This window comes from Arvicanthis niloticus, chromosome X (genome assembly GCF_011762505.2).
Source record: "Arvicanthis niloticus isolate mArvNil1 chromosome X, mArvNil1.pat.X, whole genome shotgun sequence".
Lineage (NCBI taxonomy): Eukaryota > Metazoa > Chordata > Mammalia > Rodentia > Muridae > Arvicanthis > Arvicanthis niloticus.
This window is the reverse complement of record NC_047679.1, coordinates 31,602,598-31,622,095: the sequence shown is the minus strand read 5'-3', so window position 1 is coordinate 31,622,095 and position 19,498 is coordinate 31,602,598. Positions and strand designations below refer to the sequence as shown.

At 38.0% G+C, this 19,498-nt stretch overlaps 1 protein-coding gene across 1 annotated transcript in view; it reads right to left on the bottom strand.

The window, feature by feature from the left end:
- The window catches only part of Phex (phosphate regulating endopeptidase X-linked), a 214,456-nt gene that overhangs the window by 42,892 nt on the left and 152,066 nt on the right, over positions 1–19,498 (bottom strand). Inside the window, exon 15 of the mRNA XM_034485262.2 lies at positions 11,434–11,492. Coding sequence (XP_034341153.1) covers positions 11,434–11,492 — 59 coding nt within the window. The remainder of the gene's footprint in view (positions 1–11,433; positions 11,493–19,498) is intronic.

The window sequence follows — 19,498 nt, the reverse complement described above, 5'->3', positions numbered from 1 at the left end:
CTGTTTACTCATGAAGACTTCACAGAGCATTGTTCTTAGCTGTCGCCCAGGTCAGGCCTTGAAGACAGACAATTTTAAAATGCTTAAGCAGGTGCTTTTTAAGCATGCCATCTGTAAAGTTTGCAAACTGTTGCAAGTTTGTTCATGACTTAACTTCATCTGTCTCAATAAACTTTGTAAATCTCATTGTAAATTTTTGTAAAACAATCACTTTCTGGAGAATACACTTCAATATTTTTTATAAGGCATCTTGCAGCATCTGTCTGTCAAATAATCTACCTTCAGTTCCCCCTTGGGCAATGCTAAAAGACAAAGAAAATAGTGGACTTAAATACAGGGCTTGCAGTGAGCAGCGTGCTTAGGGCTCGGAAAAATGGAATGCCTTTATTTTCACAATAGACATGCTACTAGTAGACATGGATCCCACCTAACCTTGTGATACCTACCTCCTGACTAATGTCGCATCCTATAGTCTTGCCATATCAAAAGAGAAAGAAGCCCTCACTAGTAGAATTTGTGAAAACATATATGACTATTTGAGGATATCTTGTTATATACTCACGTGAGTAGCTTATACAATTCTCACATTTCTTACCCAGTGTCAAACACTATAGTGTAAAGATTGATAAAGTACCATCAATAAACTGGGTTACATCCCCAGACCTGCTGTGATAGTTAATCATGTTTGTCAGCTTGATTGGATCTGGAATCAATTAAGAGAATCTGGAATCAACTAAGCTCTGTATAGATAAGCTGTTTCCTGGTTTGGATTCAGTGATGAGTGAGAAGACGCCCACGCAGCATAGGGGTTATTCTCCAGCATCAGTCCAGTTTAAGATGGTTCAAGGGAAAAGCTATTGCTTTCTACCTGCAGTGACCCCCAGAATACACTGAATACTCACTACTAAGTATCCAGGTGACAAGCTTCTCACCCAACTCATCAGAAGCAAGCACTAATAGCTTGCTATGATTTACCTATGCTGAGCCAGATTCTTTTCTAAGCATTTAATATATATTATTTGATATTTACAAATTAACTAAGGATTAAAGATTCTAAGAAATTTGGCCAAGATTACAAGTTACTAGTGACAAAGTTAAGATTGGAAATCAAATTGTCCCACTTGAGAGCACACAGTACTAACTACCGTTATCATATCACATTATACATTCCAGTTCAAGCTCATTATCTGGCATGTAATAGTGCTATATAGCAAATCATCTCCATATTATCTTAAAACCATAAACATTTACTATTTCAGTTTCTCTGGTCCAGGAACTTGGAAGCAGCTACTGGGCGGGGGGTTGTGGGGGGAGATGATCTGTCTGAAGGCCTCTCGGGGGACTGCAGTCAAAATGAAGGACTTTATTGTACTGACCCAAATGCTTAGACTGAGGGATCTGCATAGTGCTAGAAATGGGCAGAAGTCCTCTGGAGCCTCACTTGTAGGCCTCGCCACAATCTGCTTGAGTGCCCTCATGATGTGGTAATTGGCTTCTCCCAGAGTGATAAATCAGTAAGCAAGTTAGAAGTCATAATGTCTTTTTACTACTCAACCTCAGAACTCATATTCTGTTATGCATATAAAATCCCACTGGATGGAGATATATATATATATATATATATATATATATATATATATATATATGCTTTAACTTATTATGGGAAGAAGCTTCAGAGAACTTTGGATACTAAGAAATAAGGATTATTTCAATTTCCTAAAATATTAAGTGGGAATATGTTCTAGATTTGGGCTTCTTAATCTTTTCCATTCATAACACCATTGCACCCAAGAAATGTTTAACTCTTGGCATATGTATAGGTGTGTATATCTCTGTATATATAACAGGTATTTACTAATCATAAATATTAAAGACATTTTATAAACATTTTTATAAACAACTATTTGGTATACATATATTTTTACTTGTTATAAAATATCTGCATGTTAATGAGATGGGTTGTTCTTATTTATTTTTACATATGAATTAAAATTTGAACGAATATTTATATAGGATATAAAACATCCTCAGCATTTTTCAGAGTTTTCAACTGTTTTGGAAAATATATTCATTTTATGTGTATGTGTATATGTCAGTGCCTGTGGAAGCCAGAAGAGAAACTGGATCCCCTTCAACTCAAGTTACCATACATAACATACAAATCAGGTGGTTATGAGTCACCTAAATTGAGTGTTGGCAACTGAACCTAGGTCTTTTACAAGTACAGCAACTGTTTTAAACTGCTGAGACATCTCTCCATATTCATATGCTCATCAAAGCTAAGGCTGCCATTTTGTATAAACATACACTAAAAATGCTGGATATACGTTCAGGGCCATTTCAAAAATTATTAGGAATTCTACCCTAATTCTAAGCCAAAATTCATTTGCTGATTTTTGATACAACTCAAGTCAATCATTCAGATAGACTTAGATATGTGTATGTTGTATGCATGTATAGGCCAGAGTTTGCCACTTGGGATCTTCATGGATTGCTCTCCAGTTTATTTTTTGAGACTGAGTTCATCAAGTAGACTAGTCTGGCTAGAAATTAAGATTTAGGGGCTTCAATCTCCATCCACCATCCTTACAAGTGTGATTATAGATATGTGTTACCATGTCCAAGTTTTACATGGGTACTGGAGATCTGAAATAAGATCATAATGCCTTCACAGCAGGCACTTTTCAGATTTATCCATCTTCTCAGCCCCTTGAAGAGTAATTTTTAGAATCTTCTGATCCATAGTCAAGCACATTATCCATTGCACCACCGGGTCAGTGCTTCAAAGAGCAATTTTTAAAACTCAGACATTACAGTACACAACACAATCCAAAGATATGCTATTAACGTTGATGCCAATAGGAAGAGAGTAAAAATGTTTCTTTTACATAGCTAATATGTTATGCTTCTGTAATAGCAATGCAACATAGCAAACACTGCCAGAAACACCTCAGACTTAATATGCATTTAATACTGAATTAATTTTTGGTCAATGATAAGAACTCTTTTACTGTTCCATGGTCTTGCAAAACATTTAAATACACAAGCAATAGGTAAGTTGTGTTCTGGATAATGAGAAATTTGTGTCAATCCCTGACATATCTCCATAGCTCCATAATTATGGAACATTGTTCCTAAATTCTGGATGTTTGCCTTGTTTCCTCATGTCTCCAAATGGAGCAGAAAATGAATTCAAGACTTTAGTTCCATTAAATCCCAGTAGAAGCGACAGGTGAATATTCACTAACTTGGCTTCCAGTCTATAGTTTTCAGCAGAGGTAACAAAGAATGAGAACTTCTCCCAGTTTGAAATAGTTATGTCCTTAACAGGATAACACATTTATGTTTGATTTCAGGATTAGCTCTCTGGTTAAATGTCAGTAGAAACCCAGCCTCTGGACAAAGGCTTATTATCTTCTCTAGCTCAGCATTAGTAATTAAACTGGGATAGCAAAATCTCTTGGGTATAACAGTAAATATAATAAAACTGTTAGGTTTAACCCTCAGGCCAGGATTGTTTTCAAGCCAAGATTGTATTTGCTTAAAATAATTGTTTAATATGATTTTAGATACACAAATATAAAAACTTAATACTGGAATGAGGCATATAACAAATTCACAGTGACATAAACACATATAACAAGCTTTAATGCTAAAGACCAATCCATATTACTAGAAATAAAAATTGGATATGAGCTTCTCACTCTTCCAGACACTACTACCACATGACTAGATTAGCTAGATCAGATTTGCCTTGGTAGCTCCCAGAATCCAATCCTCACATAGGCTTTACTACAACTATAACCCATGCATTGATCCAACATGCTGTCTGTTCTGTAAATAAAGTTTGATTGAAGCCCAGCCATGCTCACTTAGCTTATAGATTATCTGTAGCTCTAATGGCAGAATTCAGGAGTTGAGGCTCTGTGGCAAATCTGAAAAAAAAAAATCTGTGTTCTGGTAATGTATATAACATGTTTTCCTGATGTATACCTCTGAAGACTTGGCCTTAGGCAACCTATTAGAAAGCCAAGATATCTGTTTCTACTAAATGCTATTCCAAATACCTTTATAGAGGAAAGGGAAAAATATTGCTACTTACATCAAGGCACCACCTACACAGAATAAAGGCAAAATATTTTGTGTGTAGTTCTGGGAATGGAACTCAAAGCATCACACATGCTAGGTAAGTGTCTTGACACTGAGCTATACCCACCGCTCAGCCAAGGGACAAGCTGTAACACATCACCCATACAACCATTGGTCAGGTTAAGACAGAATATCTTTTGTACTTTCTCAGTCAATAACCCCAAGAAAGATTGCTACTATTTTAACTTCTATCATATGGATGAATTTTCCTGCTCCTGATTTTTATAAGCATGGAATGAAATAGTACACTTCTTGTGCCTGGCTTCTTTCATTCAACATTATGTCACTGGCAAATGTACAGTAAGTACTCATAGCATAGCATTTTCTTCTGCATTGCTGTCTGTGCAACATTCAGTTGCACAGCTAAACCTATTTTTCTGTTGGTGACTATTATGGTCTATCCAAGGGCTGCCTGACATACTAATTTGAGAAATACAAGTTTTGACATTGGCCATGTGTTGGTAGTTTACAAATCTATCCTCTGAAACACTTCCTGAACACTCTACGGGCTATCACACAGTAAATAGGACAGTAAGGGCCAGAAAGGCTAACTCGTCATACCACATAATCATACTCAAGCTCTCTCACTGAGACTTTTACTTTGTCCCTTTGAAAAGTGGGATGCTAAGTTTAGCAGTTGTCACAAAGTTAGAAAAGCACAGGCTGGGGTGCTAATGATCTGGGCTCCTTGCTCTTCCATTTAACTGAACTACCAATTGAAATGTAATTAAGATTGGTGACAGCTCTTCACTGCAGTGCCCAATATAACAGATTTAAATCACTAAAACTTCACACTACACTCTATATCTGAAGACATGGATACTCACCTTGACAAGGGCAGAAAATAAGCTTTAACTGCTCTGCAAAAATAACTGAACATCAAAAAATGGCACCAACCTCAGGGTTCTGCACAAAAGCATGGGTTGGGAAAGAATAACAAGTCTATAGGTTTTCCTGTTTTCTACTCAAGTCTTTACTGCATGTAGCAGCAGACTTAGTGGCATAAATCAGAAAATGATAATGAGACATGAAGGAAATTCTCATAAATCATGTTACTAAGTATAGTTACATCGTAGATGTGGAACCCAATTAAACAGATGGCCACATGCTGTCAGAATTAGCCCCTAATCAATAAAGATGTTCATTTTAGAAAATCACCTCAATTTTTCACTTCTTCAGTGAAGCACAGAGGAGGTGGTTAGGAGGGGATGGGGGAGTCCCAGGAAACCCAGTGGGGAGATGTGTAAGAAGAAATTCCACCTGTCTTAATTTGTAGTCCAGAAAATCAGAAATGAAAGAGGGGGGAAAAGTCACCCAAAGGATTCGTTGTCATCTTGCCTGGTAATGTAATTTACAATGAGAGCAAGCACTGGTCATTAGGAAAATAGAAACAGCTTGAATCTCTTAATTAAAATCCTGCTTCAAATTGTTCATTTTAAAACCCCTCTGCCCATGAGCTTTCTAGAACCCGTTGGGTTACCCTGAAATGGCTACTTCGTCAGAAAAGTTCTGATAGGGTCAGCCCTTCCCAGACAAGAAAAAGGCACAGTACTGGGAAACCCTGGGGACAGAACTATTGTTAGATACACTTAATTCCCCAAAGGAGCAGTAAGCCTTTAGTGACATTTGAAAGAAATGGAAACACCAGTGAAGAGACAATCTCATCACCCTTTTCTTGCATAAGAGCTGACCTTTTAAACTCACTAGACTGGTGACAATTAAGTCTGTAAATACCAAGAGTTGATGAGAGTGAGAAACAAAAGAAACACTGTTGGAATTTAGAACACTCACTTTAAAAAGCATCTGGTAATATCTTGTAAAGAACTTGCATATTCTCCCTGCAAGGAGTCCACTGAGGAATATCATCCTGACCGACTTCAGAAGAAAATGCATAAGACTATTCAGAGAAGCCCCATTCCTAGGAGTGAATATCTGCAAGGGTTGTGGGGATGGAGAGCATTCTCAACAGGAGAACTGATAATCTGGGTGTAGGGTCAGACAAGTGAATACTATACAGCAACGTATAGTAAAATGAAAAAAAAAGCACATGCTCCCACATATCATATATGTATACACTTGCCGTGTGTGTGTGTGTGTGTGTGTGTGTGTGTGTGTGTGTGTATCTTAAAAATAATGGGGCTAGAGAAATAGTTCAGTAGTTAATAGCACTGACTACTCTTCTAGAGGATCTAGGTTAGATTCCCAGCATCCAAATGGCAGCTCACAACACAACTATCTGTAACTCTAATACCAGGGGAACTGATGCCCTTTACTGGCTTTTGTATGTGCCAGTCAAGCATGGGGGGGGGGGGGGGAACATACACACTTCTAATCAAAACACCCATATACATGAAACAAAATTTAAAAATAATGATAATTGAAAAAACCACAACTTTTGAAGACTATAGTATAATAAATTTATATTATGTTGGAAACAGTATCATTAATGCTAACATTTTAGTTTTTAGAAGACAAACACACTCCAGCACAGTAGTGTATTTTTTATCCCAATATTAGAGGGGGGAATCTCTATAAGTCCTAGGCCAGCAAGGTCTATATAACAAGTACTAAGCCAGCCAAAGTTATATGGTAAACACTCCCCCCCCAAAAAAAGATAAATCTAAAAAGCAGTATGTTGGCTGCCTCTGCAGTGATGGGGAGAGCAAGATGGGAAGCAGATAAGCATCTCAGATGACACTGGTAGGATTTCAGCTCTTTACTGAGTCATGCTTTAACAGCACATGTTGATGTTGCATCCTCTTATGTACTTCTAACTTTCTTACATACTTTCTATGTATATAAGTATATTTTAATATACTTTTTATGTAGCATGTGCCAGGATGCTACATAGATCTTTAGAATGTGCCAAATATTGTATAATAATAAAAAGTCCTAGTAAGCTTTAACGCTTTAATTCTGAAGACAGACTTGCAAGGAGTTCCTTGACCTAATTGTCCCTCTTTCCAGTGTTACTATATTAAATGAATCTTTTTTTCTGCTTATCACTAGTAATATGGCTCTTTTAGTAGACTTATTATGTACCAGTGGCTGAACCTGGCTTACATGACCAGCTGCGAATGCCCAAGTTCAGTAATAATGTGGCAACCACAAAGAGACAAAAGATACATCTGGGGGTGTCCAGCACTCCCAGAAAGCTGATCCCAAATGGAAAGGGAAGATGAAAGATCCCAGCCATGGCTGGCATCACTTTACTCTGAGGACATTTTCCCATCTTTCTACTTCAGTGGGCATCAGCTGCCTTTTATTTCTACTTGGTCAAGCAGAAAAATGAGTATTTGGGCATTGTTTTGGATTCTCAAGAAAGTTTGAACCTTGTAGTTATGAGAAAAGTGGGAGGAGAGACAGAAACAGAGAGATGGAGACAAAGAGACAGAGATAGAGGGAAACAAAGATAGACAGACAGGCAGAGACAGAAAGAAAGACAGGGAGGAAGGGAGAGACAGACAGACACAGAGAGAGAGAAAGAGAGAGAGAGAGAGAGAGAGAGAGAGAGAGAGAGAGAGAGAGAGAGAGAGAGAAATCAATAGCTACAGAAGTAGAAGTACAACTTCTGACAAAGGAACCTGAACATTTTTGAGATACTAAGACATTCCTCACAAGACATGCAGAATAGACTTACTTCACAATTCCTCCAGAGCTGCTCTGCCAGATGAATAGCCATTCATCTTTTAGGCCCAGCTCACTCCTTTCTATAGTTCTCCTGATCATGGTGGCCCAGTTTGTTCCTCTCTAAGACACTCCCATGGCACCGGGTTTCTGCTCTCACAACCATATGGACACCAGAACTCCACCAAACCAGTATAGAGATTACTTCAAAGTGAAAACATGAGCTTCCAAAGAAAGACTTGCCCCTCAACTTCCCTTGTCTGCTATGAGTGAAAAGCAGAAAAGACCTTCAGCAGTGTAACCTTAAGCACCAGAACGATCAGGAAATCTTTGGATAAATGAGTCTCATTAGAACACATGGAGCGACCCATGGCTCCACCTGCATATGTGGGAGAGAATGGCCTTATCTGACACCAAATGGGAGGGGAGACCCTTGGTCTTGTGCAGGCTCAATGACCCAGCATAGAGGAATGCAAGGGCAGGGAGGTGGGAGTGGGTGCATGGGTGAGGGAGCACCTTCATAGAAGCAGGGGGAGGAGGATGGGTTAGGGGGGTTGCAGAGGGGAAATAAATAAATAAAATAATCAATTACAAAATATAAAAAGAAGAAAAAACGAAGATCTTACCTCTCTGTCTTTCCTACTGTGGATATACAAACTTTACCACTAACTTATCTGGGGACATGTGCCTGAGTAATACAAGTTTCTTCAATAAAAATTTTCTATCAAAATAAATAGTCTGGGTCAGTGAGATGGCTCAGTGGATAAAGGCACTTGCTACCAAGCCTCATAACCTGAGTTCAATCCCCACAAGGTGGAAAGAGGGAAGCGTCTCCTGCAAGCTGTCCTCTTACTTCCATATATTCCATGGCATACTCCCACACACACTAACATTTACAAATGTTAGTAAAACTAATAGAATGAATAATCCAATCAGTATTCTATCATTCAACAGGCATTTTACATATGATGCATTTAGATAAATACTATAAATGTTAATTGTACTTGAGATCTCAAATCAAAATCTCAAATTCTCCCCATAACATATGCAGCTTGGTTTGCAACTTGGAACTTTGGACCTTAAGAAAGCACCAGCATTTTCAGCATAATGAATATTTACATACTAAGAAGTGACACTCAAAATATTTAACAACCTCTTTGGTTATATTAACTCATGTAGAAATAAAAAATTAGCACCATCTGCTTTGTTTCCTTTTGCTCATTACTCTCAAGACCAATCCTGAAGATTACCAATTCCAACAGTAGCCATGAGAGGGCGATTATAGTAGTAAACACAATCCTTCAACTGCGTGTGTGTGTGTGTGTGTGTGTGTGTGTGTGTGTGTGTGTGTGTATTCCAAGAAAGTAGGAAGTGGGAGGCAGAAGCATCAAAAGTTCAAGGCCAATCCTCAACTACATAGGTAGTTTGAGGCTAGCCTGGGATCCATGAGACCTTACCACGAAGAAAAAAATGACAGGCTTATTGATCTTTGCAAGAAATTCTTAAGCTCAGTGAGATGAAATATGAACAGAAGGATTTGAAGACCAGGTTGATATGATATAACCATAAACAGAACAGTCCAGAGGAGATGAGAGCAGAAACAGAAAGGTCAGTGAGAAGGCTCTTCCTGTCATCCAGTTAGGAGACAGGTGGTCACAAGAGCAAAGATGGTGACTCTTACAAATCTTTCAAGGATGACAATCTTACAAATTCTATTCTGTGTTCACCAATGTAGAAATGCTATTGAAGCCACAAGATTAGATGTGATCAGTAAAGGAATGAACAAAGATGGAGAACAGGGACAAAGAGAACAGGAAGCAGGACTGGGCCCTAAAGCTCAGTCATCAAGGAAGTGGCAGCGAACATTAAAAAAAAAAAAAAAGTTTAACCTGGAGCAGTCAGCTTTCCCCACAAGACATCATACCACCAACCTGAATTTGATGTCTGTCCTTTTCATGAATGCCTTGTATTGCAAATGGATATGACTGTAAACAACCTATAGGATTATTCTGTATAATTTTCAACTTTATTAATGTGGTTTCATTGTCCATATATTTTCTCAAGTTGCTGATTGGCTGTACAACTGAATTATTATGGAAATCTATGTTAATAGGTGCCATAATAGACCATCTAACTTGCACTTTTGTATGCTATTCCTTTGGATGAATTTGCCACATTTGTTTATTTCCATATACCAGGGACACATAAACTATTTCCCTTTCTTGCTATCATCAATACTCTGCCACATGAATTCTCACATGGGCTTCTTTTTGCCTTGCTTTGTGTTCTGTGGGAACGTTTTCTCAAAGCTTAGTGTTCAGTAGAAACAATTGGAAATTGAAAGTTTTATTAAAACCAGTTTTAGAGCCCCACATCCAAAGTTTGTGTATCCATTAGAATCTGAGAAGTTGCACTTCTAAAAAGTTCCCCCATGGTTTTTTGTTATTGTTATTGTTGTTGTTGTTGTTGATGTGATGATCCAAAGAAGACACTGTGAATCAAAACCCTGGGATAGATCAGGCATGCAGATAATGGTCACAGATACACAGGCATATCTCTGGCTTTTCTACACATTGTCAACTTGCCTAATTTGTTTCTACCAGTGGCAGGATCTTTAATACCAATACTGGATGCTGCCGGATTTTTTAAAATTCTTGCCATACTGAAAGCTGACAATTTTAAGAATTAATCGTAGCCTTTATTCTAGCTCGTTCTAATCCTGTGATAAACACCTTTACCAAAAGCAACTTTGGGTTGGAGGAATGTTTGATTTACATTTACAAACCATAGTCCATCATTGAGGAAAGGCAAGGCAGGAACTTGAAATTAGATCTGTTTGACATTCCACACAGGATTACCTCTGACAGAGGAACTCACTTCACAGCTAATGAGGTACAGCAGGAACTGTGGAAGATGCTGCTTGCTAGCTGACTTGGAGGCTTGAAGACTACTTTCTTGTGGTGTTTAAGACCACCTGCCTAGGAATAGTGCTGCTCACAATGGCTCTCTTTCTTTCTCTTTCTCTCTCTCTCTCTCTCTCTCTCTCTCTCTCTCTCTCTCTCTCTCTCTCTCTCTCTCTCTCTCTCTCTCCTTCTCTCTGGCTTGCTCACTTGCTCTCACTCTCATATACATATACAATTCCTCAATGGGGGATATCCTCTCAGATAACTCAAAGCTGTAAGTTGATATTTAAAGCTAACCAAGGCAGCATATATAACTACACATATCCAACATACAGAAATAAACATCCTAAAGACATTACATCTTAGGATTAATCACAACACATTCAAGCTTCTTTTTTCATAAAAATTTCCCACAGTTAACTGTCATTTTCCTCATCGATGCTAGGATAGTGTGGAGAAGATAATCAAGATGGTTATGATAGGAAACAAATGTGTTCCTTTTAATGGAAAACTTCACTGTGGTTATGTTTACTATAGTTTTAATAGCCAATGGTGACACAAAATTCTTCTTATGGAATAATAAGTAGAAAGGAAGTGAAAGTCCCTTACATTAAGAACACTAAAGAAATTGAAGAAAACACGAGGAGATGGAAAGATGTTGAATGATTGGAAGAGTTAATATTATGAAGATGACCAATCTACCAAAAGCAAACTGTAGAATCAATACAATCCCCCTGCACAGTCTGGTACTCACGTATCTGGTTGGTAGATGCACTGTAAAAGGCATTGACCGTTGTTGGGTTTGTAAACCACCTGCAGAAAGAGAGACAAATGCCAGAGGGTAGCCATTATTATCCAGATTGGAAAACAGTAACCATAAATAACAGGGATATTGGGAAAATTATTGCCTCATTCAGGGCTCCTACTCTGTTGAATGAACAGTCTTATCAGAATGTGAGCACAGTTTGGCAAGACTATATTATCAGAGCTGGAGCGATGGCTCAGTGGTTAAATATACTGGCTGCTCCTCCAGAGGACAAAAGTTCAATTCCTGGAACATGTGTGGTAGTTAGTTAAAAACCATCTATGACTCTAGTCCCAGGGAATCTATGGTGCACAGACATATATCCAGGCAAAACACCTATACACATAAAATAAAAATAAATATAACTTAACAAAACAATATTAGTATACCTGGATTTTCATTAACAACAATAAATGAGTGCATATGCAAAACTATAACAAGAAGTTCTACAATCAGAGGTGTTCCCTCGGAAGATGGAAACACACCAGCAAGCTGATGTTTGCCAGGCTTTGTTCACATGACCCAACTACCTCTCTAGCCTGTATCATTCCTGACCTGTCCACAAAACCATTTTAGATTGGTAATAACACAGAGATCCATTTAAAAGTAAATTAATAATACAACACCATGCTACTATAGTGTCCAACCACTCCAGTGAAAAGTCCACTGATTTAAGTTGCAAATGCCTAAACTATCTCTATAACCAGATGAGTTTTGTTGGATCAGTCAACAATCTTTCTGGGGTTTGGTTTTAGCTGTAAAGTGAAGGTACTGGACTGGCAGGATGGCTCAGCAGCTAAAGTGTTTGCCATGCTATTCTGGTGTCTTGAGTTGAATCTCTTAGAACTCATAGCAGGAGAAAACCCACTTCTGAAAGTTGTCCTCTGACCTCTGCCTGTGCATCATAGAATGAGCACACGTGTACTTACCATTACAAATAAATTAATAATAATAATGAATTAAAGTGAAGGTATTATATTAGGAGATGTTAGGATTCCTTATAGCTCTGAACAGTCTACACCCTTATATTGACTACATGGGCTACTTAATTCAGAATGTAGAACTTTTTTACTGTAAAAAATTAATGTAAAAACTTCAGGCTTTATGGATGAAGCAAAACTGAAGATATTATACAGATATGAAAGACCAATCCACAAGTAATGATTGATGAAATTCAAATATAATAATCAGTAAGTATAACTTTTATTCATGAAAATGACAATTCTTTTGAGGTGGGATATTGTTTTGATTAACTGTGATTCAACTTATGGCTTACCATCATCATCAGACCAATTCAAATATTTATTTCTAAAAATCACTCTTGTTTCATGGGCTATGTGATAGGCACCAGATGATATCTAGCCCAGTGACCACCTTTTATGATTAAACTCAGACAATTTCTTTTAAGTTAAATTCCTAAAAGTAAACTTGTATACTACTGAGTGTTTGGCTTAATGGTACAACACATGCTTAGCATTAATGAGGCTCTGGGTTCAAACCCCAAATTAAAAAAATGATGTGTATAAATCCCTTTTCAAAACAATCATTTTTTACTCAATGTCTAATAGAAAATATCAGAGAAATACATTAATATATATCAAGCTAACATAAGACTGGCAGAAAACCAACTCTTTCTTCTTTTCTTTTTTTTTATATTTTTATTAGATATTTTATTTACATTTCAGATGTTATAAACTTTACCCCATACCCCACCCCACCCAGGAACCCCTTATCACATCTCCCCTTCTGCTTCTATGAGGATGTGCCCCCCCCCACCCCCCCCCCCCCACCTCCCCACCCTCGAATATCCCCACACTCAACATCTAGCCTTCATGGGACAAAGGATCTCCTCTCCCACCTATGCCCGACAAGGCCAATCTCCCCTACAAATGCATCTGGAGCCATAGGTCCACCCTATGTGCTCCCAGGCTGGTGGTTTAGACTCTGGGGAGCTCTGGTTGGGAAACCAACTCTTGGTTGTTATTGGTCCATTCACAGCTTCTCTTTACTTGTGGAAAAGCCTATGAATATGCCATCCTATCATTGTGACTATTAGCTAGTAGGCACTAAGCATTTTGCCATGTTCTATGCACTTTATCATTAGCCCATCTAGAGATGAAGTCTGGCCTTTTAAATTTCAAAGTAGTTTTATTAGGCTTTGCATTATTCTAGAGACATTTGCAGTAATCAAGAGAGGACCTTGCATTTTGTCAAATCAAAATAAATTGTTAAATTAGACACTGTTGGTTGTTTATCCAAAAGTTACTGACTGGCCTACTTTGTTGAGAAAACAAGTAGAGAAGAGAGTATTTTTTTGTTGACCCCAGCTTTCTATCTGTAGTGAGTAGAATTATTGTCACAACCTATAATACCTGAGATCCTGCCATTATATAGCAGAAAGAACTTTCAGGTGTAATTAAGGTTAAGAATATGAAAAGACGAAGCTTATCTTAGATTATCCAGATAGGCTGATCTAATCACATTCACCCTTTTTCAGCTAGAATCAAATAGATGCAACAGAGGACTAGAGGTCAAAAAAGTTACTTGCAGATGGGAAGTCAGGCAGATTGAAAGGGTGAGAAGGAATTCACACAGTGCTATTGGCTCTTAGATGAAGAGGCCAATATTCAAAGAAGTCAGAACCTCAGGCATGTAACCACAGGAAATTAGTTAGACCATAATATATATGTGTGATCATTGTAATAATGCATGTTCCTACAGACTGTCCCTTCTCTTCTCATCAGTTCTCACTCTCTGCCTGTTGATTAAAGAGTAAACTTTTGTAAGTGACAACTATACAGTAACATGTTCTAACTGCTGATAGACAAAGGCACAAAAAAACAAAGATATAAGCACTGCCTGGGGTCCATTACAGAGAGACTTCTAAAGCTTCAGCAAGAATTGATAAAACATGTTACCTCACATAAATGACCTTCTTATTCCTGACCCTTACAACTATCAGAGATGCTATTTATTCTTGGGTCATTTGGAGTCTTAAAAGTCTCTGGAGCTGATGCTAAGTGTCTGTACCAGCAGGTTCTATCAGTCGTTGATGCTTTTGTTTCTTCTGTTTGTTTAGGAATGATGCCAATCCATCTGTGAAATATTTTGTACATCTCCTTTACTGTATCCAAGTTTGTTGTATATTTAGTTTTACTATTCTCTGCTGCAAACTTTCAATATCTGTTTTCAAAATAGTTTATTCTTCTCTCATTAAGATATGAAATCCAAATTCCTTTCCTTTTTATAATGGATTAATCCTGCTGATTCACTGCTAAAGAAAAAGATGAAATGGAACTAGAACGGAGCTGGTAGAGTACTTGCCTAGCATGCTGAAAGCACTGGGTACCATCCATAACCCTGCATAGACTAACCATGATAGCATAGACTTATAGTCTTATCACTTAGAATGTAGAGCCCAGGGGATAATCCTCAACTACACATCAAGTTTGATGTCAGGCTGAAATACATGAGACCATGTCTCAAAAAAGTTTTTAAAGAGTAATATATTTTCTAAACAGACACTTTGGAATTTCCAAAGGCAATACACTGATGCACAAAAGAATAGCCTCTCTCCTTTCTTTCCTCTACTCTCTCAAGAAACCTGCTATTCAACTTTGTCCATCAACCAGCATTCTGTTAAGAAGTTCCACACACAGAGGGGCCATACATAGGTGTTCTAACCAATTAGTACCAATAAGTAGGAAATTTATCAATGAGTAAGGAAAGGACAAATATAAGAGAGGGGGCCCAGTCTCTATCTTACTGCAACTAAATGAATGACTATGAGCAATAACCCCAGAGCTAAGTCTATTGACCATGCCTAGAATCAGAATATGTACACATTAAATGATTATTATGGTTTTGAGCCCCTAATTTGGGAGATAGTTTGATGTTCACCAGCAAATAAGTAGAATGTAGAAAAGTTGACTCTGTACAGATTAAGATCTACCTAACAGTTTGGATTTTCCCAGAAAACAGTTTTATTTGCCAATATGATGGATCTTTAAAAATGAGTTAGAATTCCTTAAAATCAAAACAATAGACACTAATTCTTTTCATTGTTCACACTTGTCCAAGTGACCCATTTCTTAATTGGTGGGGCCCTGAAGGCATTCTAGTTTGGAGCACTTTACCTCCTAGGATGATTTATGAGCTAAGACAATTGTCCAAATAGCGGGTTCTGATCACTAAATCTATTATTAAATATGCATCTATGTTAATAAACAAGAATACCACTCAAATACCTTAGATTCTTCTTACTATGTCTCCTGAAATCTGTATTTATGGAAGAAAATAATAGATAATGGGGAGGAAAGAAGTCTTATATAAACTTTAAATCTCAAAACATATAGGACAGAGGTATAGTTAAAAGGAATGTAATACCAAAATGCAATGATCTGAAATATGCTGATACTCAGATTTACTTCTACTATCTAAAATAGATATAATCAGGCTAAAACTTCACATTTTATTCATCAACTCTTAATGGTAGTCCAGGGAATATGAAATGAAAAAAACATGAATATATGATACTTTCTTACCAATATCCTGAAAATAATATTAGTCACATCCAATGATATAAATAATGCTTTTGCAAACAAAAACTCTGAGAAAGACTATAATTTGTATACATGTTTAATGTGGGTTTTGCAAATCTTTTATAAGAGTTAGAGAATAGAGCCCAGACATGTTTTGTCACAGTAGAATGAGAGTGAGTTAATAAGGAAGCTGGCTTAGAATCATTTCTGTCAAATAAGAGGATCCTGAGGGAAAGAAATTACTTTTGACTCAAGCCAAGCAGTAAAGTAAATCCACTATTTTTTAAGCAAACTGATGAAGTGACAATTCCGAGAACCAATCCCTAAATATGTACCTTCAGGGATGACCACCCAATTAATTTCATTCTTGCTGACATTTCCCATTGCCTTAGAAACTTCTTAATGCATATTAGTGCAACTAAAATGGATTCCATGAGAAAAAACAAAGATGATAAAGGGTATTTATCTCCCAGCCCCACAAAGAAGCAAAATGTTATTCCAGGGCTTTTTGGAATGGTAATCATGATGTGCTGTTCAAAGTAAACTAGTACAGAGGAGCTACTCCAGCAACCTCCTCGGTTGATTAAATAATGAATTTTCAGACCTAAAAGATGTCAATTAAAGCCCATGGGTTTCATGAAGCTAAAATTCCCTACAATGCTTGAAATGGACCAGACAGGTATTTCCTTTAAAAGAAAATTTGAGTCATGTCACTTTGCCATGGAAATAGGACCGTAAACTTTTTAATATTCTTTTCTCTGAAATAAACATATACATTGATGAAGAATTACAAACATTACATTTATTTTTAATGTTAAAAGATATTTCAATCAATTTAATACCTTCATGAAGTAAATTCAGACAGCACTGTGTATCTACAGCTTGGTGGGGGGGGGGATATATCTGTACTTGACATACACAGATTCTTATTATTCCCTAAATGATAAAGTGTACCAACAGTCTCAAGCATTTTAATATTTGATCTTGCTGGGGGAAGTAATACTACTAGGGGCCAGCTTTGGGATTGGATAAGACTCCCATCATTTCAAGTTATCTCTTTCTGCTTCCTGTTTAGAGTTTAGATGTGACCTCTTGCCTCTTGTTTGCTCTGTGGTGGCATATGCAAGGGAGAGATTCTCTCCCCAACCCCTCCAGGCCTTATGTAGGCTAGAGAACTGGCCCCAAAGTCATGAGAGCAGGAGAGCTAACTGGTCCTGACCCTCACTGGCTGCAGCACTTGGAACAGCAGGCCAGGCACCTCACCCAGATAGCATATTGGACCTGGTTCTGGTGCTGTGGGTGCAGGTGAGCTGGCCCAAGGGCATGAGATTTGAATAGCTGGCCTGTGGCTGCACCATTGGGTAAGCTAGCCAACGAAGTGCTCGAGAGCTCATGCTGGTGGTGCAGGTCCAGGTGAACTGAAAGGCTGATCAACTCAGTTACCTTCTAGATCCAGATCCAAGGCTTTGAGTTGGCCCACCCTAACATCTACCCCATCTATGATCCTCTGGAGCTTGTAAAAGCACCAGTGCTGCAAATCCTAAGCTATAGAATCTCTATGATACAGCGCAACAGGATATCTGAGAAGAGTTCCTGTGAGGATCCAGTACAGATAATGCAGCAGAAGCCAGATGCCTCAAACCAGATCAACGACTCATTGCAATGAACCTTTACAAGTAAAGATGTGTAGACAAAAGGATATACTGTGTGACACACTACAGCTTCTATGACAATGTTGTTGTTTTTGTTGTTATGTCTTATTTTATTTTGGGGGGAGTTTGGAAGGGTGGAGGGCAGATACAAAGAAATGGATGAGATTGGGGTATATGGTGTAAAATTCACAAAGAATCAATGAAGTTTTAAAAAAAGATGTGAGTTCTAAGTTTCTGCTTTAGCTAACTTACCTGCTACTTGCTGCCAGGCTACCCTGTCAGAGTTGACTTTTATCCCCATGTAACCGTAAGCCCAAAATAAATCCTTCCTTCTGTAAGTAGCCTTAGTCATAGTGTTTTAGTACAGCATTAGAAAAGCAACTAGACAATTAGGTACTATAAATAAAGATGATTGAACTTCTACAGGTAAGTGTACACTGATTAAATACGAAGACTGTATCATTTTGTACAAGGCACTTAAGCATCCTCACATTTTGTGTGATGTCCAGATGTCCCAGTACTAATGCCTCATGAATATAGAGGAATACCTGATATTTGTGTCCCACTGACAAAGTGGAGGGGGGAACTATACAAGTTAATGTCACCTAGAATTTTCCAAAGGCATGAATAAAATGTTAAGAATATTTAAGACCATCAGAATATTTGAGAATAAAGTTTAAAAGGGCCTATTTAGTAATTTTCCCACTGACAACCTAGACACTCTCCATGACCAAATAAATAACATTTTTTTTCAAATTGAAGAATTAAACTGGCAGCCTCAATAACATAGAGGTGGCTCAGCTGGTAAAATACTTGCTTAGTGAGTGTGAGTATTTAAGATCAAATCTTCAGTGCCCATGTGAAAAGCCAGGCATTGTGACACATAGTCCCAGTGGTAGGAAGGATAGGAGGATATCAGGGTTTACAGTCCAGCTCTTCTAGCTGCATCAATGAGCCCCAAGTACAGTAAAAAATACTCTGTCTCAGAACATAAGGGGGGAAGGTATGGAGGAAGACACCATACACACAGGTACACCTACACATATATGTGAAAGCATCTCACACAGAGACAGACAGACACACACACATACACACACACATACAAAGGATAAGAGTTTTAAAGTTTGAACTATAGGTCCCTTCTGCATAGCATTCAACCTCTTCACTCAACTAGCTCTTCCATATCCTTCCATATCCTTCCATATCCTTCCATAACATATAGCCTGTTTAGTCTTACTGTGCCTTTCCTTCCATGCCTTCTCCCCAATCTGCCAGATCTAGTCCAGGTCCCATATCCAGTGCCTCAGCATTGTCTAGCCACCAGTGTCAGTGCAGTAACCAAGCTCTAAACTTCTTACTGGATCTGCCCTATGTGCCATTACCCACAGATCCCTTCTTTACTACATCCAAATATCCCACATGTTTCTACAAATGATGTCTAAGCTCCTGCCAAGACCTTCTGACCTGTCCCCCAACCCCACAGTACATACTATAGTATGTACTATGTTCCATACCACAGTAAACCTTTTAATCTAGAAAGACAGATCTACCCCAACAATTAAGGCTTGAACCAGGACATATATCTTGCACACCAGAACAATACCCTCTGTCTACCTAACATGATTCCACCCAAGCCATTACCAACATCTAGATGCAAACCACTCATACATCCTCTCTTCTACCTCAACCTGATTAGTCTGTAACAGACCCGGAACTAACAAACAGACATGCACATATCTCATTGCAAAAAAAATGCCAACAATATGAAAGCTCAAGATAATATCTTCTCCCTAGAAGATACCAGTCCTATAGAAACACTTT